Source organism: Oryx dammah, unplaced genomic scaffold (genome assembly GCF_014754425.2).
Source record: "Oryx dammah isolate SB20612 unplaced genomic scaffold, SCBI_Odam_1.1 HiC_scaffold_25, whole genome shotgun sequence".
NCBI lineage: Eukaryota > Metazoa > Chordata > Mammalia > Artiodactyla > Bovidae > Oryx > Oryx dammah.
This window is the reverse complement of record NW_024070209.1, coordinates 45,746,050-45,770,964: the sequence shown is the minus strand read 5'-3', so window position 1 is coordinate 45,770,964 and position 24,915 is coordinate 45,746,050. Positions and strand designations below refer to the sequence as shown.

Here is a 24,915-nt window from a genome sequence, read left to right as displayed (position 1 = left end):
GTTCTGCAACCACAGCAAGCCACCACATTCAAGTCAAGTGAAGAAAAATGGTTTTATAGAGGGGAGAAAGAAAGTTGGGGGAAGGGGATTGTAATAAACTGGCTTTTCACTGGCAAGTCTTTGTCAGGGAAAAGGAGTCTTTCTTCTTATTGGGCTTGCTATCTTCATAGTATTCTTGCCTGGGGAATTCCATGGACAGAGGAACTTGGCAGGCTACAGTCCATGAGGTTGCAAAGAGTCAGACATGACTGAGCACCTTTCACTTATTTACTTATGGTCACAGGATATGATATCTCCCGCTGCTGGTCTCCCTAATCTACTGGGGGTTCCTATTTATTAATTTTTTTAGTTCAGTTCAGTTCAGTCGCTCAGTCGTGTCCAACTCTTTGAGACCCCATGAATCACAGCACACCAGGCCTCCCTGTCCATCGCCAACTCCCAGAGTTTACTCAAACTCACGTCCATCGAGTCAATGATGCCATCCAACCATCTCATCCTCTGTTGTCCCCTTCTCCTCCTGCCCCTAATCCCTCCCAGCATCAGGGTCTTTTCCAATGAGTCAACTCTTTGCGTGAGGTGGCCAAAGTATTGGAGTTTCAGCTACAGCATCACTCCCTCCAAAGAAATCCCAGGGTTGATCTCCTTCAGAATGGACTGGTTGGATCTCCTTGCAGTCCAAGGGACTCTCAAGAGTCTTCTCCAACACCACAGTTCAAAAGCATCAATTCTTCGGTGCTCAGCTTTCTTCACAGTCCAACTGTCACATCCATACATGACCACAGGAAAAACCGTAGCCTTGACTAGATGGACCTTAGTCGGCAAAGTAACGTCTCTGCTTTTTCATGCTATCTATGTTGGTCATAACTTTCCTTCCAAGAAGTAAGCTTCTTTTAATTTCATGGCTGCAATCACCATCTGCAGTGATTCTGGAGCCCCCCCAAAAATAAAGTCTGACACTGTTTCCACTGTTTCCCCATCTATTTGTCATGAAGTGATGGGACCAGTGGTGATAATTGTACAACATTGTAAATGTATTTAATGACACTGAATAATGGCTTAAATGGTAAGCTTTGCTTTGTATATCTTACCATAATGAAAAACAAAGAGGAGTCACCCTGCAGTACTAGGGCTTCCCAGGCGCGCTAACAAAGAATCCTGCCAAGCAGGAGATCTAAGAGACGCGGGTTTGATCTCTAGGTGGGGATGATCCCCTGAAGGAGGAAATGGCAACCCACTCCAGTATTCTTGCCTACAGAATCTCATGGACAGTGAAGCCTGGCGGGCTACAGCCCATAGGGTCGCAAAGAGTCAGACATGACTTAAGTGACTGAGCACCCAGGAACTGCTGTACTAAGAACTAAGATTAACTTCAGAGACCCATAAAAAGTAGGAAGTATACTCGTGAGGTATATACTCGTATATACTCGTGGTATACTCGTGCCAAATTCATCATTTTGGTTTTATACTGTTTTTATATGAACCTTAGGATATGAAAGGGCGGAGGAGGCGCTTTGTCTGTGGGGCCCGGGTGCAGGCCCCTGTCGCCAGTCCTGGCCACCTTTCTCGTAACTGAAAGTACAGCAACCCAGAAACCTCACCCTTAAAGGGGTGGGGAGGGTTCCGCCTCCTGCCCAACCAGCCGTCTTCAATGCCAACGGCCTTTCCCTGTACATTCTTCCAATCAAATGGCCCCAGGGTGGGGCTTGACATGTAGAGCCAACCGAAACGCGTCAATTTCCTTTGGGCCCGCCCTCCCCTATTTCCGATTGGCAGATTTCAAACCCACGGGAGCCAATGAGAGCGGACGCAAGCGCGGCGCCCAGGCTTTCTCTCCAGGCGCGGCCTTTGAAGAAAAACTGTTGTTTGAGAATCATGGTGCGGCCTGGACTCTCCGCCGCTGCGGGTGAGTATGACCTCCAGCAGCTGTGTCTTACGGGCGGGGACGAAGGGAGGACCCCGAGTGAGCGGAAGTGAGCCGATCGCTTGCCTGCCTGCCTCTGTCTCCCCGTGGGCGTTTTTGGTTCTGCGGGGGCTGACCCAAGCCCACGCTCCTGGCCTCAGTGAGAAAACGGGGCTGGGGGGCTGGGAGGCTGTGCGCGGGGCCACGCCTCCCAGGCACCTTCCCAAAGAGTCCCGCAGCAGCTCTGCAAAAAGCTGTCATTGTCACCTCGTTTGGGTAAAGAACCGAGGGTCCTTGCCCGAGATCGCACAACCAGTGGAAACCCAAGCGCTCCTGCGGCCCAGATTTGGCTTCAGGCGGAGCCGGGGTGTGGCCCTCGGGGCTACGCCGCCCGCCCGAGCGGGCTGTGACAGCTGTCAAGGCGGGTCTCACCCAGACGCCGAGGTCTTCTTGCAACACACGCGCCCTGGAGGCTGATGGGTTAAATCTGCATCGATGCTGAGGGTCCTGGGCTCCCTGACTTTCCTACATGTGTCTGGAGCCCTTTGTTGACTTTTCAAATATTCCTGCTCAGATACCTGTCACCTGCTCCAAAATGCACAGTGTTTTGTTAATTTCTGCAACAATATCTGTTGACTGTTTCCCAGGGCCCGGGCACTGTCCTAGGCATTTTACACAACAGCCCTTAAAAATGGGCATTTCTGCCCCATTTTACCTGCTCAGCAACAGCAAGCTTTGCTAACTGGCTAGACAGCATAGAACTGGGATTCTAGCCACATCTCTCAGCTCCATCAGCTCTCTCAACACAGCTGTCTCCTGGGGAAGGATCAGAACCAGATATCAAAACACAGGGCAACTCAGTTTAAATGAGGTTGAGTTGTTTTGCACCCCCTATAGCTGTTGTTTTTGTTTGGCCGATAAAGCATGTCTGACCCTTTGCGACCCCATGGACTGCAGCACACCAAGCTTCCCTGTCCTTCACTGTCTCCTGGAGTTTGCTCAAACTCATGTCTATTGAGTCAATGTTGCCATCCAACCATCTCATCCTCTGTGGTTCAGTTCTCCTCCTGCCTTCAGTATTTCCCAGCACCAGGGTCTTTTCCAATGAGTTGGTTCTTCACATCAGGTGACCAGAGTATTGGAGCTTCAGCTTCAGCATCAGTCCTTCCAGTGATTATTCAGGGTTGATTTCCCTTAGAATTGACTGGTTTGACCTCCTTGATGTCCAAGAGACTCCCAAGGGTCTTTTTCAGCACCACAACCAACTTAATTTTAGCCTTTTCCAATCGCCCGCTCCCCTCACTCAGTTCCTGCCTCTGGACTCCCATAGTTCTTTCTTTGACCCACTTTTATCACCACTACCTGGGTGAAACTTCTCGAAGAGAGAAATATTAACTTTTCATTCCCTCACAGGTGGCTTGCTTAGAAAGAAAGTCACTGTATGGATAGATGTTTGCGATGAACCTCCAGCCTAGCCTATTTTGTCCTTAGTTCCAAAAGAAAGGGTTTGTGGGCAAAATTCATCATTCCTGTCAGAAGGGATTAATAAAACAAGCCGTGAGCTCACCAGCTCAGGCGGGCCAGTAATAGCATTTCTTCATGCAGAGCTTGATAGGTTGTAGCTGAGAACAGTGGCTATGAGCAAGGGCTCTGGGTTGAATAAACCTGGTTTCAAAATCTGGCTTTGTATACCATTTTGTTGTTGTTTGATTGCTAAGTCATGTCGGACTCTTGCGACCTCATGGACTATAGCCCGCCAAGTTCCTCTCTCCATAGGATTTCCCAGGCAAGAATACTGAAGTGGGTTGCCATTTCCTTCTCCAGGGGATCCTCCTGACCCAGGGATCAAACCAGGGTCTCCTGCATTGGCAAGCAGATTCTCTACTGCTTGAGCCACCAGGAAATTCCCTGTATAGCATTTATCCATGTTTAAATTTCAGACTGTAAAATACTTTATTGGATTTTTGTGCAGATTAAAGGAAGTAATGTAAATGTAAAGAGCTTAGCATAGAATGAGACATAAATTTTATTGTCAATGTTGATGTGAACCTGGAGCCAAGTCTGTAGGGCTAGAGACTTTAAAACATTATGGTCCAATGCCAAAATCAATACAGAAAAGTGTCTTCTTTTAGAATATAAGTGAGCTTGTTAAAATCTTGAGCTAAAATTCTGTTGTTTGCTTGCCTGTTTTGCAGAAGAGCGGCAGAGAAAGCTGCAGGAGTACCTAGCAGCCAAGGGAAAACTGAAGTGCCAAAACACCAAGTGAGTCTATTTCCCACAGTTATGCAAGTTCTGTTGGCCTGGTTGCTAATGGCAATTTAAAGCGCTGCCAAAACATAGCCCTTTTGTTTGCAGTCTGCTCAGACTGCATTAGGATCCTAGGATTATTCAAAAAGAGCATTTTGGTGCAGGTGTGATAAAAATGTTGGCAAAGATTAAAGCATTATTATTGTGAGTCTCCCAAGGTGAGAGAGAAGGGTCTACAGTAGCATCTACAATGCTGGAAGCTTCTCCCATCTCTGCTTTGTTAGCTGGGAGAGGGATGGTCCTGGTCCTGGTGCTGCTTTCTAAAATGAAAAACAATTATGTAATCCATCCACTGTAAACTGCACATCCCTATCCTCTAGCCTGAGAGTGTGCTTGGGTCTTCCTTTTAGCACTGACTGTGGAGGTGAACAGAATATGACGGCCTCACTTTTCTCTTTTGTTGACATCTTGTCATCTCAATGGTGTCACCACGCTTACCTTAGCACTGATATGTTTTTTTCCCCAACATATTGCTAAATTTTTAGTTGAAAACAAATTTTTACAAAGTTAGCTTTCAGCCTTTGTTTTAGCTTCTTTTTACTTTGAGTTTTTCATCTTGTTTATAGTTTCCCTTGCAGTGCCAGAGCTTTTAAATTTAGTTAGGTCCCATTTGTTTATTGTTATTTCCATTACTTCAGGAGGTGGGTCAAAAAGGATCTTGTTGAAATTTATGTCAAAGAGTATTCTGCCTCTGTTTTCCTCTAAGAGTTTATTAGTTTCTGGCCTTAAATTTAGATCTTTAATCCATTTGAGTTTTTTCTTTTTCTTTTTTTGGCTGAGCCATATGGCATATGGGATCGTGGTTCCCCCAACCAGGAATCGTACTCATGCCCCCTGCATTGGACGCGCAGAGTTTTAACCAGTGGACCGCCAAGGAAGTCCCTTTGAGTTTATTTTTGTGTGTAGTGTTAGGAAGTGTTCTAATTTCATTCTTTTACATGTAGTTGTCCAGTTTTCCCAGTACCACTTATTAAAAGGCTGTCTTTTCTCCATTGTATATTCTTGCCTTCTTTTACTTTGAGTTTTTACTTGACTTGATTTCCTTGATTAAATAAATAAACTTAATTCATTTATTCAACAATTTACTTAATACCTATAATGTATCAATCACTCTTGGTTCTAGAGATAAGGTGCTTACCAAAACAAAGCAGTCCCTGTCCTCCTGGGATGTGCATCCAAGACCAGAGAAACAAACATCAAGTCTTCATCAAAGTTCCTGTTTGGCAGTTTATGATCCGTGAAGTTTAAATCTAAATTCTCCTCTATTTTTTTTTTTTAAAGTTTTCTGTCTACTAGCTGGTTTTCATGTGTGCCTCTATGTTCTTTTATTTATATTGCTTTCCTTGCCTAAAAATTAACTAGTTGAAGACACTTAAAAAACAAACAAGTTTTTTTAAGTTGAAGTATAGCTGATTTAATACGAATGAATTTATTTGTGAAACAGACTCATAGAAAACAAACATGCGTTTTAAAGAAGCACTTATTTGGCATTGAATCTCTAGTGCCTGGCACATTGCAGTGTTCAGGGAATGATGTTTAAATGAGTAAGACTATGCAGATGTGAAGAAAACATATTTTATTAATATTGTTAGAACATTGTATCTATGTATAGGACATCTATAAAAGGATCACAGAAAAAAATAGGTAAGAATGGTCATGGTCGCCAAGGAGTGGAATAGTAGGACGAAAAGGAAACTTTTTATTAATTATAATTTTTGAATTTTTTAACCACATGGAAATTCTAATGATTTAAAATTATAACCATAATAATTTTTAATATTTTTAATCACTGTACTCCCAAGCCTTGCTGATTCTTCTGTACTAAGAATTAATCTTATTTCATCTTTTTTAGGCCTTACCTAAAAGCCAAGAATAATTGCCCAAATCCTCCACCTTCTAAATCTGTAAGTAAAAATTAGTCTTTGCCCTTAATGCCAGGTGGGTCTGGTTACACATTCACAAAACTTACATAGTAATTACTCATCATATTACCAAACCAAAAACAGAAAGTCGTAGCTCTAGCACTGACATATCTTTCCCTAGATAGTCAATAAATCTCTGACAAATTCTCCTTTCTAAGTAATTGCTTTCAGTGTGGATGCTGTAGCATCCTCAGTGGCCTGTTCCTGTTATTTACCATATTAATTCTAAACACCCCTCCCTAGTTTTCAGTTTTCTGCTACCTAGTCCTCCCTTTCTTACTCAAAATTAAGTCACATGACTGAAGTATTTACTTATGAATAATGTAGAATCTAACCTTAAAACTCTGTCCTATCTTCACAGATATGACTCACTTTCTACTGAGATTTTTGATGCTTATTCAGAGCTGTCTCAAAGTATCTCAGGCCTGCCAGCATCTCCCACCACTCCATACCACTAATCTCCAGGATGAGAGAGTGCTCCTTGAGTGACACTCTGACCTTTCAAAGGCAGCATTGTTTTAAGAGAATTAGTGTAGCAATAGAAAGTACAAGGAAGGGACTTCCCTGCTGATCCAGTGGTTAAGACTCCGCACTTCCACTGCTGGGTACATGAGTTCGATCCCTAGTCAGGGAACTAAGATCCCACTTGCCTCTCAATGCAACCAAAACAAAACAAAACAAACAAACAAAAAAAACGAAGGTATGAGGAGGAACTCAGGAGGTACCCTAACATAAGTTTATTATGTTTGTATCTTTATGGAATTCCAGGAAGGATACTTCATTGGGACATAGTGAGTACTCAGCAAGTACTTGTTTGTTAAAAAGCAATTTTTGTGTGTTCACTGCATCTCTGCAGAATTCTGTTAGAATTCTATTAATTCTAATATATTTCTAATAGGAACTCAAGTTATAAAAGTCATCTATTAGTGAATCTTTGTTTTGTCAGGATCAATTTTCTTAAGTTATCAAAAAAATAACTAGTTGGTTTTTTTTTTTTACTTTAAAAACAATGGACTAATGTTTTTACCTTTAATTTATCTTTTTAGACTATTGGACCCAAAAAGGATGTTACCAACCATGTTGCCTTGCCTGTCAAAACTACAAGATCCATCAGCATTAAACTGCCGTCCAGACCTGCCAATATCACCAGGTCCCAGAGGCCAAAGTTGGAGCCACCAAAACTAGGCAAAAGGCTCACTTCAGAAAGTGTTTCTTCTAACCCAGATGGTAAGCCTCCTGGCAATAGTCAACAACTGCATGGATTTGGATCGTCCACTGATGGAAAGCAGACAAGAGAAACCATGGGATCACTTAATATACAAAAAATGAAAACTACAAAGCAGCAGGTAACAGATCAAAGAACTGCTAAAGGTACAGACCCTGTGGACAATACCCATGTTGAAAATGAATCCCTAGGTGGCTGTCTAAAAGAGATGAATAAAGAGAACTTGCCCCAAGACTTACCAGACTCAGAAAGGAAGCCAAATCCTGAATCCTGGACCATAAACAAGCCCCAAACTAATCAAACCAAAAGCAGTTTGGTTCCTACTAGAGAAGTCTTGGGCAAAAGCTCAGTGAACAGTGCTGCTCTGAAAGAGAGAGTTATTAAACCATTTGTTAAAGAAACACAAATCAGGGTTCCACCAGGGAAGTCTCAGAAACTCTCTAGAGGAGCAGACCTTATAAAAGCAGGGGGAAAACCCCCCAAAACCCTCCCTTCTCACTTTGTCCAGACACTTAATAGGACTCAAGCCACAAAGAAAACAGTGGTTAAGGACATAAAGTCTATAAAGGTTAATAGAAGTAAGTATGAAAGACCAAATGAAACTAAGTTACAGTCATACACTGTTACTGAGCAGAAAGTAAAACACAGCAAACCCAGTACACACCCCAGTGTGCTTCAAGGAGGATGTAACCACAGACATCCAAACATTAAGCAAGATCATAAACCTACTCAGGCTTGTTGTAGACCTCAGACATCACATGCTCTGCAGAAATCAAAAGCCATAAGCCAAAGGCCAAATTTGACTGTTGGCAGCTTTAACTCCGTCATTCCAAGCACCCCTAGCATAAGAGCAAATGGAACCACTGGGAATAAATGCAACGAAAGCTGTCAACAAAGAGCACGGACTCTGGACTCCAAGTTCAAAAGCGCTCCTCCCCAGAACTGTTTTCTAAACAAGACAGCTCCCCGGACTCAAGCTGGTGGCCCAACCATAAGTGGAAGAGAAGTCCCAAATGGGGCCCAAACTAATCCATGTAAGAAGATCGCAGCAGAGGATCGAAGGTACTTTATTTAATAAATTCCAGAGTTTTGCAAATTAAGATGGCTAGGCAAATTGACTATCAGGAGTGCTAAAGTCAGGAAATGGGTCATAAATAATGGCTCCTGGGTAATTTTTAGCTATAACTCTTAAAACTTCAAAGCAAATATTAAGACTTGATAGAACTGGGTGGAGATTGTTCTCTGTAATCTTCTGTATGCTTGAAATAATTTATTTTTTATTTTTCTTTTAATTTTTTTTTAAAAAGAAATTCAAGCAAAATAGTTGACCAAGAAGTAGGGGTTGCAGAGGTAGACTATTCATGCAGGAAGTGCATGACAGGACGGAACAGAGGCAGGGTGGGAGGAGCCAGAGTAGTGAACTTGCATAGATAGGAAGTGCAGAGATGGTAATCCCTCATCAAGCCAGCTAGTGTGTAAAGCCAGAAGGGTTATCAGGGAAGAAGGAGCAGGAAACTTCTATGAGTCTGAGCAGGCCAAGTTTTGGAAAGTAAACTGAAGCAGAGAGAAGTAAGCAGTTCACATAGAGTTCAGATGGTAGAAATCAGGACCTCAGGCATTAACATAGGTGATGCTTGAAACTGAGCTAAAGGACTTCATACACTTTCTGCACAGGACCATATATAGTCTCACGATGTGGTGAACATCCCAGAAGCACCTCGGTACACTTGGTTGGAGTAGAAAATAAGGAGATTCCTGACAAGGGCGAAAGGACCACATAAAATAAGATGGTAGCTAAAAAGGTGTAGCAGAGTGAAGTGAGGGCAGGATTTATTTTCTAATACAGCCCTGAACACAACTGACAAGCTCTCTGCCCCCTGAAGAAACGGAAAATAAACAACTTGATTCAGGGTGAGGTGGTTGAGAGAGGCAGGCCGGGATGATTTTTTAGATAGAGGGGTCAGGGAATGTACTTTCAACAGTGACAACTGGGCTGGGAAAAGGACAGTGACCAGAAGAAAGACAAGTCTTAACAGAGAGAAAACTGAATGCAAAGACCTGGAGCTGGTGAACAAGGAGGCCAGGCTCCCTACCCTGGAGCTCCAGTCTAGACCACGTAACCTACAGTGGATCACAAGATAGTCTGATTACAACTGGCCAGCACTGATGACCAAGAGAGGAGGCGTCTGTAGAGGGAACAGATCTGCACTCATCCCTGGAGTGTTCCTTCAGCACCTACCATGTGTCAGACACAGAGATACAGTGGTGTGCACACAGTCGCAGTCTACTCTTAGGGAATGGTTTTTTTCTGGTGTGTATATGGAAAGTACTGGAATAATAAATCTGTGGCTTTCAAGTCCTGGGAATGAGTTGACTTTAGAAAAGGCAAGTTCTAAGAGCATTAATAGTTGTTGATTTTCTGGCAAAAGCAAAATGATAAGGATAGCAAACAGATCCGTGATTGCTGGGAGCTGGACATGGGTGGCATGGCTGACCACCAAGAAACATCAGGGAATCTTTAAGGGTGTTATATCTTGATTGTAGTCATGGTGACATGATATTCATGCATTTGTCGACATGCACAGAACTGTGTGCCAGAAAAGGTGAATTTTACAGTAATTAAACAATGTGTTCCAAACACCATGGTAGGCACTAAGCCATCCAAGGTTTCCATCTTCACAGACCTTGCATTCCAGTGCAGAAGATATTAATAGAAAATCAACACGTTGATTAAATAAGATTAATTACAGAAAATTACCCCTTCAAGGAGGTATCATTTGAGTAGAGGACCAAAGATTGATAATACAAGGCCCTGAGACAGGAATGAGCTTGGGTCAGGTTACTGGAAGGAAGCCAGGGCTCCTGGATGGCAGGGATTGAGCAGGAGAGTGGTGAGACATGAGTCTGGAGTAGGCAAGGGGCACGTTGCTCTGCACCTCTGGTCATGGAGAACATTTTGAATTTTATACCCACCAAGAGCCATGAGAAGTTTCTGGCAGTGACTCTGGTTTATGGTATAAAGATCACCAGCAGCTGTGCACAGGATAAATTTGAAAAGGATTAGTGTGGAAGCAAGGAGGTGACTTAGGAGGCTTGCTGCAGCATTCCAGGCAGAAGGCGACGGTGCACTGGACCAGGAATGGTAGCAGTAGAGACAGAAGCGGTACTGACTATATGATGATGTGTCAGATGTGAGGAAAGAAAGGACTGCTCATGACAACTCCTAGTTTTAGGCCCTAGCAGCTGGGTAAGTTGGGAGAGTATTTACCAATGTAGGGAAGGCTCTTTGGGAAAAGATTTAGAGATGAAAATCAAGAGCTTTGTTTTGGACGATACTAAATTTTAAATACCTGCCAGACATCAAGTAACAGATATCAGTTAGGTAGAGGGATTTGCAAAATTTGGGGCCCTAGGGAATGATCTGGGCTAAAATGTACATTTGTGAGTCATAAAAGTGTAGTTGTGATTTAGAGAAGCTGAAGGGCCTACACGCAGATGCTTGGGTCCTCATGTTTTGGTGCCACCCCCAACAGTCGTCTGTGGACTGCCTCAAAGCACGAGTGCAGAGTGGGAACGGTATGGGGAAGGTATGGCCTGGGACTTGGTGCCATCGGAGACTAGCCACCTAAGAAAAGAGCCCTGAAATTATTGCCCTTGTTAGGGGAAGCAGGGGTCCCATGTCATGAGGAGAGGGTTAAGGAACTGGGCCAAGTGGGTCACTTTGAGTGGCCAAGATCCTACTGAGTGCAGAATATAGGTTTGGTTCATCTGATTGAATGGCAGATATAGAGCTTATGAGAAGAGAAATGGAGTGCTGAATTAGTGATCTTGAAGATGGAGGGATGTCTTAAGAAAGCAATTGTCAGAAGTAGTATACAGGTGAAATAAAAATTTTCAGGGAATTATTGAGATAGAGAAGGACTCAGAAGCCTGGCATGCTGCAGTCTGGGTCACAAAGAGTCAGACGTGACTTAGCAACTGAATAACAATCAGGAAATTAAGGAATTTGAAGATGGAGATGCTAACCACATGTTGTAATCCTAGTACTCCATCTGGCATCTACCTTCTGAAGGGAGGGAGCAACCAGTGCCTCCGAAGCAAATAGTAAATTGTTTTTAAAACATTCTCCCAACTTTGCAGTTGAAGGTATGCAGTGCTAATCTATGCCCGTCGTACTTTAGAATCTTAACCATGTACCGGAAAAAAACCCTAAACCCGTTCCCTGTTTTAATTGTATAACAGGAAACAATTAGAAGAATGGCGGAAATCTAAGGGGAAAATCTATAAACGGCCTCCTATGGAGCTTAAAACAAAAAGAAAAATAATAGAGGAAATGAATATTTCATTCTGGAAGAGTATGGAAAAAGAAGAGGAAGAAAAGAAAGCACAACTTGAACTGTCCAATAAAATTAACAACACTCTGACAGAATGTCTGCAGCTCATTGAAAGGGTGAGTGAGAATGATAATCTTCCAAAGCTTTGCCAAGTCTTAAGGTTTTTAAACACTTTTATTAAGTATAGTTTCGGGGAGACAACCTCTGTCTAAGCAGAAATTTAGCTACTCCTTTGAACAGGGAGGAGTGATAGTAATGATAATAATGATACATACTTAAATAATGGCTCCTGGTACGCCAGGTACTGTTCTAAGCACTTCACTTATATTATCTCATACAATTATCATAACAACTATTACTATATTCACTTTATAAATGAAGCTGAGGCCCAGAGAAGTTGGGAAATTAACCCAAGCAGTCTGGATCCAGAATGATCCAAAAAGAACTTTGCCTTCTTTGTGTATTAAGGTCCAAAGAGTTCACATTTGACATTTGGAGGTAAAGCTATAGTCAAAAGGCAAGGCCTAGCCTCCGAATTTAGCTTTGGTCTTATCCTTCAGGTCTGACTAGGTAATGTTTCATATCAGTTAAGAGTCAAGTCAGGAAAACAGAAACACAAGCAATCTCAGTAGAAAGAATGTAATATGAAGATCACTTTCAGTGTCTTAATGTGAGTTTCCTGGAAGCAGACCGTAAGAGGAGAATTTGTGTGGAAGTAGTTTACTAGGAAGAGGCTCCAAGGGACAACGGGGAGGGGAGTTGGGGATGTGGGACCAGGAGGGGAAAGAAGGCAGGCAAGGCATGGTCTCAAGCAGAGTTCATGGAGGGTCGCTGCGGCACAGTCCCACCTGGGAGCTCCAGAGACAGTGCTGGTCTCATCTCTCAGAGCTGTCCTGATCGGGGCAAGGAAACTGTGGCATTAGTCATTCCATGGTCATTGAGTAATGGCTGCCCTTGGGGGTCAAAAATGCCCAGTCCCTTCTGACTCTATGGACACATTACAAAGAGACACAGATGCTGCCTGTAAAGTACTTTGTGACCCTGTGTGCACAGAAATGATAAAAGAATCACCAGAGATAGGGGTCCCACACACAGAACTGACAGCAGGAGTGAATCTCAGGTAACAGTGGCAATAACTGCAGAAAGCAGCTAGCAGCATCCACTGGGTCTAGGGGAACAAAGAGGCTGGGGATGTTAGAACCTAGAAGCTGGGAGAGACAAACCCTGGTGTAAATGGGACTCCAGCTCTAAGGATGCTGGCGCCACAGGAGCTGCAGGAGGGGCCCTATGGGCTGGGATTCAGACCTGGAGAAAAGGATGCTAACTCTCCGGTTGGGGCTTTTGCCTCTGAAGGAGCACAGTGAGGCAGGATCTGTGCATGCCAGGGTAAAACAGGTAGAGGCTAGAACCAACTGCTGCTTCCAGAGTGAAGGACCGTTATTGGGGTGATAAAAGCAAACGAGAAAGAGGAAGTCCCCTCTCTTCTCCAGCCTGCAGCCTTCCTCTACTGCCCCACACTGGCTGAGCCCATCAAGGAACTGCTGTCAAAACAGAAAGTGATTTATAGACTTACAGAATTCTGTACAACAAAGAAGATAAAAGGTGGGTTTAGAGCTAAGACACTGAAGCTCAATAACTAACACGTTCTCGTTTGTTGCTAGTTGGATATTTCCATTTTGAGGTCTTCAACCCAGAAGTTACCTTAAAAGAGTATCTTTTAACTTCCAGATATGCAGTTGGTTTTGTTGGTGACTGGTTTTTTTGTTTGTTTTTGTTTTTCTGGCTACCTATCTGTCAGTTTTTAATTTTACTGCATTGTGGTTGGTGAATGTAGCCTATGTGTGTTCTGCTTGATGGAATTTGTTGAAATTTTCTTTCTGATCTTAATGTCTGATCAGCCTCAGTGAATGTTCCAAGTGTGTTTGAAAAGTATATGTATTCTCTGTTGAATAGAAAATTCTACATGGATATCCATTAGATCAAACTTAGAAATTTTAAATAGCACAATTATTTTTTTGTTCGTTTTTTTTTTTTTTTTCTCTCTGAAAAAAATATACCAAAATCTTTTACTGGCACTGTGATTTCATAATGTCACTTTGTCCTTCTATCAGTGTTTACTTTCTGTTTTTCAAAGTTATGTTGTTAAGTGCAGAAAGATTCATGACTTGCTTTGATTTTTCTTTTGTCTGATATTAACCTTTCCACACCTGTGCGGGGGGGGGGGGGGCCCCGCAGAAAGAGAGAGGCAGTAGAACTTCCCTCAGTAAAGCCGAGGGGTCCCGAGGAGAGGTGAGCCTGCTGTCTGCCAAGCCAGCCCCTCAGCCAGCGAGACACCGTCAGACGCAAAAAGGGTTCCGTCTGAGCAGTTCCATTTTATTGCCACAAACTCTTGGATTATATAGGCAAGCAAGGGGGTTCTGCAAGGGACCTCCCATAGTTGCACCAATCACGCTAAAGGTCAAATTATAATATGCTGTAGTTGCACCAATCACGTTAAAGGTCAGATTATAATATGCACATAGTTGTACCAATCACGTTAAAGGTCAAGTCGTCATGCACTTAACAGGAGTCTATGGTGACCACGCACTGTCCACCTATACGGAAGTCAAGAGAGCCAATCAAAAACTTTAACATAGACCACGCCCCTATCTCTTCTGCCTGACGCCATCTTAGTTTCCAACCGCAAAAGCTAGCCCTCTTTTTTTTTTCTTTTTAAGGTTTCCCACGTTGGGCCCCACACACCTGCTTTGTTGTTGTTACAATTTGTTTGATAAATCTTTCCTTATCTATTTTTAAAGATATGTCTCATATGAATTCATAGTTTAATTTCTCTAACAAAATATGGAAAACTCTCTGCTTTTAAAAAGTGCATTTAGCCCATGTACATTTATTGTAATTACATATATGTTTAACTTTATTTCTGCCACTTTGTTTAGTAATTCAGTTTACACGCAGTATTTTTTGGTTTATTTTTCTTCATGCCTTTGTTTGATCCAGTTTTCATTTCATAAAGAAAGCATATAAATTGAAATCACAAAAGAAGGTGCTAAGTATGAGTTCAAACATGGTGTGCAACTATATATCATATTCTTCTTGTGGCTATTTTTGTTTCAAGTCTTCCAGTTGAATTCTAAAGTTCATTCGCTAATAACTTTATGGTTTTTGAATGGTAAACTTTCTGAGTTGCTATGCTTCTAAAAATGTCATCATTTCACCCTCATGTTGGATTCATAGTTTGACTGGGGGAAATTTCTAAATTCAGATGGTTTTTCCTGCAAGATTTGAAAGTTACTGTTTCGTTTTCTTTCTTGCATCTGGAATTGTTGATTTATTAAAGTCTCGTGTCAATCTCTCATTCCTCTGTAGGTAATCTTGTTTTTTTTCCCCTCTCTGGAAGAATTTAAGATTTTCTTTTTATCCTTGGTTTTCTAAGTATGGGTCTTTTTTTATCCATCTTGCTTAGCTCTCTGGGGATCTTGCAGTCTGAACATTTGTTTCTCTGTTCAGTCCTTGGGAATTTTCTTCTATAACTGCAATGCATATTCAGCTTTGTTCTTTCTCTGTGTCTTTGAAGAAATTCTATTACATGGATATTGGAATATATCCAATATAGATGTATCTAATAAATATATCTAATATAGAGTATAGATGTGTCCTCCAGAACTCTTTTATATACTTGATTTCTTTGTTCTGTTTCACTGGGTTCTGGAAGAATTCCACAGCTGGATTTTCAGCTCACTGATGTATTCTTCAACAGTGCCACTGTTCTGCCCATCTATTGATTCTTTTTCATAACATTGATTCTAGTTTTATGATGGTAGTATTTTATCACTCTGAAGGTATTGACTACAACACTCTTAAAATTTATTCCTCTTTGCACCCTCAGCTATTTGAACCAGTGTTCATTCTTCTGGTTGTTGAGTTTTATGCCTCTTTCATGCAGTGTGGTTTCCTCAAACATTAGTGATTCTTGACTGGGAGCTTACCCCTGTGTCTTTCCCATCTCAGCAAGAGTAGGAGGTGCTACTTGGTTCAGTGTGCTACTACCTGGATTTCTGAGCATAGTAGCTCCCATTTTCCTTCTAGTCCATGTCACTGCACTGTTCTTGGTACACGGCAGAAAGGGTCCAAATGTATGAAGCCATTATAAAGTTCCTTTGTATGTGATTTAACCTTCTTTATATATACCTGCAAAGAGTTAGACACGACTGAATGACTGACACACACACACACACATATACGTTCATGGATCCCCAACACATACACATGTACATCCATGACCCTTTCACACCTATGCATCCTTATGCTTCTGTAAGTTAAGCAGAAATTCTGGTCACTATTCAATGTTTATGTTATTATGACTATGTAAAGAATACATGGAAGGTGGATTGCTCTAGGGTTTGGTTTGGTTTGGGTTTTGCATAAACAGAACAATTTCTTACTTTGAGCTATGATAAACATTTTTCTATTTGGTCTCTTAACTCTTAAAATTTAATGATCAGTGCAAAAACTCTTCAAAACTATTTAAATAGGTTCATTATATAAACTACTTCAGTAAAATTGAATATTTTTAATTAAAAAAAATACTTATCACACTGATTTCTGCATACCTGCTATGGTAAGTATTAGGAGATGTGAAAATAACAGCAAGTAACAATTACCTCTGGGTACTTTACTTTTTTCCAGGGTGTACTTTCTAATGAAGTATTTGCCATTTTGTCCAGTATTCCTAAGGCTGAAAAATTTGCTAAATTTTGGATCTGCAAAGCAAAGTTGTTGGCAAGCAAAGGCACCTTTGATGTTATTGGACTCTACGAAGAGGCCATTAGAAGTGGGGCTACAGTAAGTATCTGTCTTGAATGGGTGACTTCTTAAAACTCCTCTTTCATATGAGTTCTCTGTTTGCAAAATGGCAGTTATATAATATAATGTTAAATGTTCTAATTTACTTCATAAAGTTATATGTAAAATATGAAGTACATTATGTCCTTTGTGAACATTTTAATTTAAATATTTATTTTCTAGAAAATAGTGTCACATGTAAACAAATAGAGTCACTTTCTTGTCAAGTGAATCCGTTCAGTTGCTCAGTAATTTCCGACTCTTTGCGACCCCATGAATCACAGCACACCTCCCTCTCCATCACCAACTCCTGGAGTCTACCCAAACCCATGTCCATTGAGTCCATGATGCCATCCAGCCATCTAATCCTCTGTCATCCCCTTCTCCTCCTGGCCCCAATCCTTCCCAGCATTAGGGGCTTTTCCAATGAGTCAACCCTTCTCATGAGGTGGCCAAACTATTGGAGTTTCAGCTTTAGCATCAGTCCTTCCAATGAACACCCAGAACTGATCTCCTTTAGGATGGACTGTTGGATCTCCTTGCAATCCAAGGGACTCTCAAGAGTCTTCTCCAATACCACAGTTCAAAAGCATCAATTCTTTGGAGCTCAGCTTTCTTCACTGTCCCACTCTCACATCCATACATGACTACTGCAAAAACCATAGCCTTGACTAGATGGACCTTTGTTGGCACAGTAATGTCTCTGCTTTTGAATATGCTATCTAGGTTGGTCATAACTTTCCTTCCAAGGAGTAAGCGTCTTTTAATTTCATGGCTGCACTCACCATCTGCAGTGATTTTGGAGCCGAAAAAAATAAAGTCTGACACTGTTTCCACTGTTGCCCCATCTATTTGCCATGAAGTGCTGGGACTGGATGCTATGATCTTCGTTTTCTGAATGTTGAGCTTTAAGCCAACTTTTTCACTCTCCTCTTTCACTTTCATCAAGAGGCTTTTTAGTTCCTCTTCACTTTCTGCCATAAGGGTGGTGTCAATAGAATATGTCTCACTTAAAACTCATTGCAGAAATGTGCACTTATGGAAAGCAATAGCATAGAAAATTATAATATAACATCAATATCCAATACTTAAGAAATTCATACCTCACCATAAAGAACCTAACAAATATATTAAATCCAATACATCAATATCCATAGATCAATCATTCAGAGCCATTTCATGAAATAACTTGTAATTCTAAAACCTAGTAAAACCACTGTCTCTATAGAATTTAACAAAGACTCCATCAAATAGTTTTAAAACTCTTTTCCCTATAATATCACTTTCTATGTCATTGTATGTTCTACCATACCTTTTCCATGATTGTTCAAAATCAGAGTTTTACATGGTCATAGTTTAAATAAATAGTTTGATAAAGCCTATACCATAAGGCCTATTTCCTTCCCCTCCCATTTCCCACTGACAGCAAACTGAGTATTTTGTTACCTTGATAATTTCAGATAATGTGCTAATATTACTACTTCTTGATTTTTCCCTTTAGACATGATTTGTAGACTTCCAACTCTGCAGGATGAGGATCTAACCCACTTTTTCACACACCTTCACAGATCCTCAGCACACACACAGACACCCCATCACCCCAGTAGACTTCACTGTCCTCCATATTTCCATTAGAATCATACAGACATTCTGATCACTGTCCAGTGCTCACATTGTCATAAATAGGTGAGAAGTATACACTGATCCATGTAGTACATACTATGGTTACTTTGCCTTTTAAGTATGGTTTTCTAATTTTCCTGAAATTATTTTCTTGTTTTCCCTTTGCTTAGTATTTCCAAACTCTTCTATAATTATCTATACTTTTCAATACTTTCAAAACATTACATTCTATTGATTTCTTTTCCTCAGGTTATTATTCTTTTTTGGGAGGGTGCTATGCTAGGTCTTCACTGCTGCACTGCCGGGCTTTCTCTGGTTGCGGTGAGTGGCCAACTGGTGGTCCTTCACCCCCATCTTTATCAGTTGTCATTCTGGGATCTCCTCTTACCAGAACTATCAAGTTACCTTTTCTTCCTGCACTGCCTGATTCTTCTCTAATGCTTTTTCTTCTCTCATCTCCTTTTTTTTGAAGGAAGAGTTGGGTGTTTGTTTGGTTGTATTCTCTATTGTTCATTAGAGGCTTTACTTAGATGCTGGTGAAACTGGACCATTTGTATGTGTATGAAGTGGGTTTTAAAAACTTATTAAAAACTGGTCACAGATGAGGCTTTACCATAGAGTGGCTGAGATCTGGCTGAGTCAGCTGATTGTGGAACCCCCAGTTTCAGTACCTTCTGATCTTTCCTCTAAGGCTGGTCATATTCTCTGAAGAAGGCTCATTTATCCTCCTTCCCAAGAACCAGGAACCAGGCTACCAGTTCCCCTTTATTGGAGAAAAGGGAGCTGGGAGTCTCAACCTTCAGCATGGAAACTTTCATTTATCCCTTTTTTCAGCAGACACTCCCACCCTCAGTCTTACATGATATCATCCAGAGACTTGGAGCATATGTGCCTGGTGCTCTGTTGGGATGAAGGTGGGTGGGACACAGCTACCAGTCTGCATGGAGTTCAGGGATGCAGGGTGGATTTGGAGGTCTGATGGTTTTTATTGACTGATTGGCCAACCACCAGCTTTGGGGATCTTCCCTGACCAGGGATGGAATCCAGGCCTGGCAGTGAAAACACCAAGTCCTAATCCCTGGACTGCCAGGCAGTTCCCAGGTGTGACTGCTCTTTGACAGATGCTCTAGAGCCCTCCAGCAATTCCTGAGCCTTTCAGAGGCTTTGGGGTTGAATCAGATTGTTTCTCAGCTAAACTGCCAGCATAGAATTTGACTCTTTCGTTGGTCAAGCTGGTTACCTCTTCCTTCTACATTCTTATTGCTATTTCTTCTATTCTCTGTGGCTATTGCCTCCTTTTAACCCCCTTTTAAAATCATTTCAGAAGAGTTTCAAGAGGGATTAGGTATATTTGTGTACTCAATCTATCATCTTTAACTAGAAGCTTGTGAAAATATATACTTAATGAGTGTTTTATATAATTAAGACGCTTTGCCATGTATTCTGTACATTTATTCCCATTTCCTTAAGCATTTAGCTCTTAAGCATTTTAGCTTTTGTAAAAATGTATAGACAGCTTTGCTTTTATGCTCTATTTTCAGTTTATATCTGTTATTTATTTGATACAGGGTCCCAGATCAGGAAGACCAGCCACCAAATACTGTGTTCCTATGAGAAAGTACAGTTCGTTAATGATGTTCTGTTTCATGGCATCGTTTACATACTTTAAAAAGGAAGGGGGGAAAAAAAGGAAGACTATCTCAGATAATTTTATCAGAAAATTACTTTTCTGTGATAGCTTTTAGTTTAATGTTTTTTATATTATGTTACCAAATAAAAGAATTAAAGGAAAAGCTGGGGGGAAATTGTCTAAAATGATAACTAAAGGTTATATTTAAATGATGGGATTATGGGTAGTTTTCCCTTTAACTTTGACCTATTGTTCAGTTGTCTTTATAGACATATATGACTTTCATGATAAAAACAAAAATTCAGTTAAGACAACACTGAAAACATATATCAGATTTTCTGTATAGCTTAGTTATATATCTTTGGATTAGAGTCTTTATATGGGAATACGTCTTTGATGGGATCATTTCATGTCAGTCAATAAGAAACCTAATTTGATTTAAAGAAATTTTTAAAAATTAAACTTAAAAAAGAAATTTTATTACAGACAACGTTCCATAAATTCATCTCTTCATTAAAGTCAAGCATGCCAGCATTTAACCAATATTTTTTCTCTTCCTTTATTTTTCCTGTAAAGCTAAAACTGAAGCCTTTTAAATGTTACTTATAGTTAGACAAGAGATTAAAAAGGGAAACATTCTTGTTATAAAAAGTCTATTTGATGTTAAACAACATCATAAATTCCTTGGATCATTTTTTCCATGAATGTTTTTAATATACCATTTGTGTATTTTCTTCCTTCTAGCCAATACAAGAGTTGCGGGAAGTTGTCCTTAATATTTTGCAAGACCGAAACAGAACCACAGAAGGTACTGCTATTTTGTATTTAAATTCATTCCCTCTAGCTACTCAAGTAAAGGTCACTGAGGAACACATATAGGGAAAGAAGAATTTTAAGTTCCCTGAAATGCCTCTCGCTTCTTGGTTTCCCTGGTGTGGACCTTTCAGCTTTCATCATCAGCTGATTGATTTCTGTTATTACAAGTAGGTATACTGCTCCAACTCCAAACAAAGGTTTCCACCAGAGCATCCTAGACCAGGGTGACTTGCTTCCCTGGAGAGAAGACAAGAGTCTCTTTACCAGGAGAGACTGAGCCAGAGAGGAGAGGTGCTTTAGTTTAAGTTATGTGTTTAGTTGTTACATGCCCACCAACCCGGATGCGTCCAAGTTCATGTTCCACCTTTAAAACATCTCCATCTCAGGAATCATTTCTCAGAGTTCACTGTTGCTGTCATTGGCCAGAACCTTTAGAGAACTCTTCTATGAAAAATGTGCCAAATAAAGCGAGTGGCACATTATATATAATTATATTTGTGATATGAACAGGGTTAGGGGGAAGACACCTTGAGAAAATAAAATGGATTACTTTTATAATCTTAAAAGGTGACAAATCTTTTTCCGTTAAGAGTAGATTGAACTTTGGGGAACAATCAAGCCATGTGGAATTATAGCCAACTAACCCATTACTTTTAGGAATAAGGTTGTAGTATATATATACTCAATGGTACTCTTACTGAGAACGATGCTATAATTCAGATATTTGTTTATAATTTATGGCAGTGCTCTTTAAAGAATTAAAAGAGAGAGAGAGAGACAGGAATTCATGCCTTTTCCACATGTTGGCCTCTCTTGGGGTCTCGGCCTCCAGCCACAGTATATCTATCTGTCTCAGTCAAATTTCCTTCCCTTCATTTTGGTTGCTGTGCTGGTTAGGCTATGATGCACATTGTGTTAACACAAGACATTTACATCTACGTCCAAGGTGAGAGCCATATGTTCATCCCTGGGTTGGAGGGGATCAGAAGGTCAAATGGGTTAACCCTAATGAGTTAGGAGAATTGACCCAAGGTGTGAAATGAGGGTAAGAGGTCAATGGTTAGTCACTAGGGGAGCTCCCTCCAGACTGAATAAGTGACTGGGGATGTATTCAGAGTGTTGAAAGGGTAGCAGGGATCCATTCTCACAGGCCCAAAGGTTGTGTGGAGGACTGGTTAGGAGAAGGTTTAATGCAGCAGGGTGTTACTACAAAGCTTAGTGGGAAAAACTAGCTGTAAGTCCCACTCCAAATCAGTTACACTTTATTTAGCATGTGGAATCCGTAAGGATCACTAAGAAGTCATGGAGATATTCCTGTTTCACTTTATTGATTTTTTAGCTTCAGTATTAAATTGCTAAGTCTTTCCTTTTGACCTTATATACATAGGAATTACCTCTAACTCCTTAGTTGCTGAAACTAATATAACATCAGTAGAAGAGCTGGCCAAGAAGACGGAATCTGGAGCATCTTGCCTTTCCCCAAAAGAGAGCGAACAGATGTCAGTAACACCCCAAATAACAAAGTCAGAACAGGACGGTCATCCTGGTATCAAATTACAGATCGCCCCAATCCCTCGGTAAGCACACTGTAAAGCTTTTGTGTTCGCAGGTCTAAATTAAGTCCAATTGTCAGCTTCTCCTCCAAAGATCCAGAATACCAGCAGATTAGTGACATGAATACTTCCTGCCTCATATGAGGACTAGGTGATCTAATCGATCTTTGGTGTTAAGGGAAAGAGGGGGAGGGGAGGGGTGGAGCCCATGCCAGGGAGACAGTCCTTTCTCTGTACACACACCCCCACCGCCCCAGACACAGCACCTCCAAGGAGATCTGACCTTCCTGTGAGGAAGGAGCTGCCAGACTCAGGAGGGCTGTTGGAGTGGAGTCACCCCTCCCTCCTGAAATCAGTCCTCCCCCTTCACCCTCATTTGTCCTGCAATGGCAGATCCCATCCACCTTTCCTGGGGGTCAGGAGTCGGGTGCTGCACTAATTGCTAAGCAAAGGCAACCTCTGGAGCTATGGGAAGGAATGGGCCGTGGATAGCCTGTAAGAACAAGGAGGGCGGTCAGGACTGTACTAGTTAGAGGCTGCTCATGTATCAAGTGTCTGGTTTTGAAACAAGTGGAAGTTTAAGAAAGAATCCATAATAATTTAAGGAACTGTGTCAGGGTATCAATGTCATTGTTCATGCTCTCGAAAGGAAAATTTCAAACAAAAGCACCAAGACCACAGTTCTTTGTCTTACTTTCCTGGGGAGCACGGCTTGGCTTCTTCCACTCTAAACACCTATCTCAGATGTGTCATTTCCCCACTATACTCCGCTCATGGGTGGGTGAAGTTAAGCTGCTGGTGTGAAAGCCACCTCTCACTGGCTCGGGAATTTTTAGGAGCATTTTCAGCAGACTGGCCATGAGTTTTATAAGACTAATGTAATCTGTGATTTTGTATCCTGTGGCCAGGATTCACTCTGTGGAAAGTCTCTGCAGCTTATCTTTCAGGCTATTACAGGAATGCATTAAAGCCCTTACCAGCAAGATGCCCAATTTGCTCCAGTCTCCATCTGTGGTTTGGTCCACCATCTTAAAAGATGTTTTTGGATTTTACTGTCAAAGCTAGAAAGTGTCTTTGAATTCTTTAGTCCAGCCTTTTTTGGTGTTAGGCCCAATTTCCCCAAAGGATGTCAACTCTGTGGAAGTTTATGGAATAAACAAACACCAACTGCCAAGTAGTTGACTTCAAACAAAACCACACTTAGCACTTCATTCAATGAAATCCCTCTGCTGACACCATCTGAGAACAGATGGTGGAGTCCACCCAGTTTATTCTAACACTCAGGGAATGTCCATCTTAGGATGAGAGCTGCCCTAGACATATCTCTTGTATCAGCCAACATTGAAATTCTCTCATGTTTTATTAGAGAATAAGAAGAAAATAATAAGTAGAATTTTGAAAGGAGTTACAGGGTTTTAAATGTACCTCTTGCTCTCTTAGAATAAATGGGATGCCAGAGGTGCAGGACATGAAGCTGATCACACCCGTGAGGCGTTCAGCCAGGATCGAACGAGCCGTGTCCCGCTACCCGGAAATGCTGCAGGAACACGACCTCGTGGTGGCTTCTCTCAACGAGCTCTTAGAAGTAGAAGAGACCGAGTACTTTATATTCCGCAAAAATGAGGCTTTGCCTGTAACATTAGGGTTTCAAGTCTCTGAATCATAATTTCTCAGTGCTTTCTTTTTTAAGAGACATTTCAGAGCCTCCATGAGACAAGAAATGCACTTACCCAGGAGACCTGGGAGAGACTACAATGCGAAGGCATTGTGGATGCAGGCCCTGGGCCCCTGGAACTTGAAAAGTAATTCACCGGGACCGACTCTCAAATCTTATATCCCTGCAGGAAAGTCTGGTTATTTACGACTGGAGTTGGCCACAGTTTTACAGCATACATAAATTTCCAACTTTTGAAAATTAGTTTATCACACAAGTACAGAAAATTTTTGAATTTTATTGACCTACCTTAATCCCACCATAGTTACTTTTTATATCAGGAGGTCAGATCCACAATATAATAGACTTTACTTCCTGCATCCACCCTAGCAGAGAGGGCAGGTCCTCGCAGCCCAAAAGCCCTGAGCGTAGACACTGGCCTTCCCCACTTAGATGGAATGTAACCCACCATCTGGTCAAATGCCCTCATTTAGCTGATGAGTTTACATCAGCCATTCCTTGGCTCAGAGATCACAAATGACTTCTCTGTGTGATCTTTGACTTCCCTCACAGATCCCTGGAGATGAGGGGTAATTCCCATCCTCTCTGTGTCTGGTTTCCTGTAATGATACACAATCCTGAATTGGGGTGGTCATTAAGTTTTTTATGTTCAAAACCTAGTTTGCATTTATTATTCAGAAATGCTTCAGATAAAAGCAAAAGGGAGCAGCAGAGAGCAGTAGGGAGAGGACCCTTGCCTCTTCAGTTCTATGCTCTGTAGGGGACATCTGGCCTGAGAAGACCACCTAAGCCCCAAAGACTCCCCATTTGCCTTTCCCAATCAGAATCACTGTGTAAATATAATGCATAGAAGGACCTAGTCGATGTATTTTAGATTTGTTTTCTTAATATTTATATTATCTTTTAAAAAAATTAACCTTTGTTCACTCCTGCTTATTTATCTTATTTATTACAGTAAACTGTGATGGTAGCTTGACCTAGACAATTAAGGGTGTGTCTGTGGAAACAGTGGTTTCCCAGATAGCTCAGTGGTAAAGAATCTCCCTGACAAGTAGGAGACTTGGGTTCTATCCCTGAGTCAAAATCTC

At 41.4% G+C, this 24,915-nt stretch overlaps 1 protein-coding gene across 1 annotated transcript; it reads left to right on the top strand.

Annotated features, from left to right (window-relative positions):
- Positions 1 to 1,799: 1,799 nt before the first annotated feature.
- On the top strand, positions 1,800 to 24,753 carry CKAP2L (cytoskeleton associated protein 2 like). The gene is made up of 9 exons (XM_040224224.1): positions 1,800 to 1,903; positions 4,096 to 4,162; positions 6,060 to 6,111; positions 7,176 to 8,416; positions 11,597 to 11,804; positions 16,375 to 16,530; positions 20,528 to 20,591; positions 21,987 to 22,176; positions 23,593 to 24,753. The coding sequence occupies exons 1-9, from the start codon at positions 1,873 to 1,875 to the stop codon at positions 23,816 to 23,818; spliced, it is 2,235 nt and encodes a 744-aa protein (XP_040080158.1). The 5' UTR covers positions 1,800 to 1,872; the 3' UTR covers positions 23,819 to 24,753.
- The last annotated feature ends 162 nt before the right edge of the window (positions 24,754 to 24,915 follow it).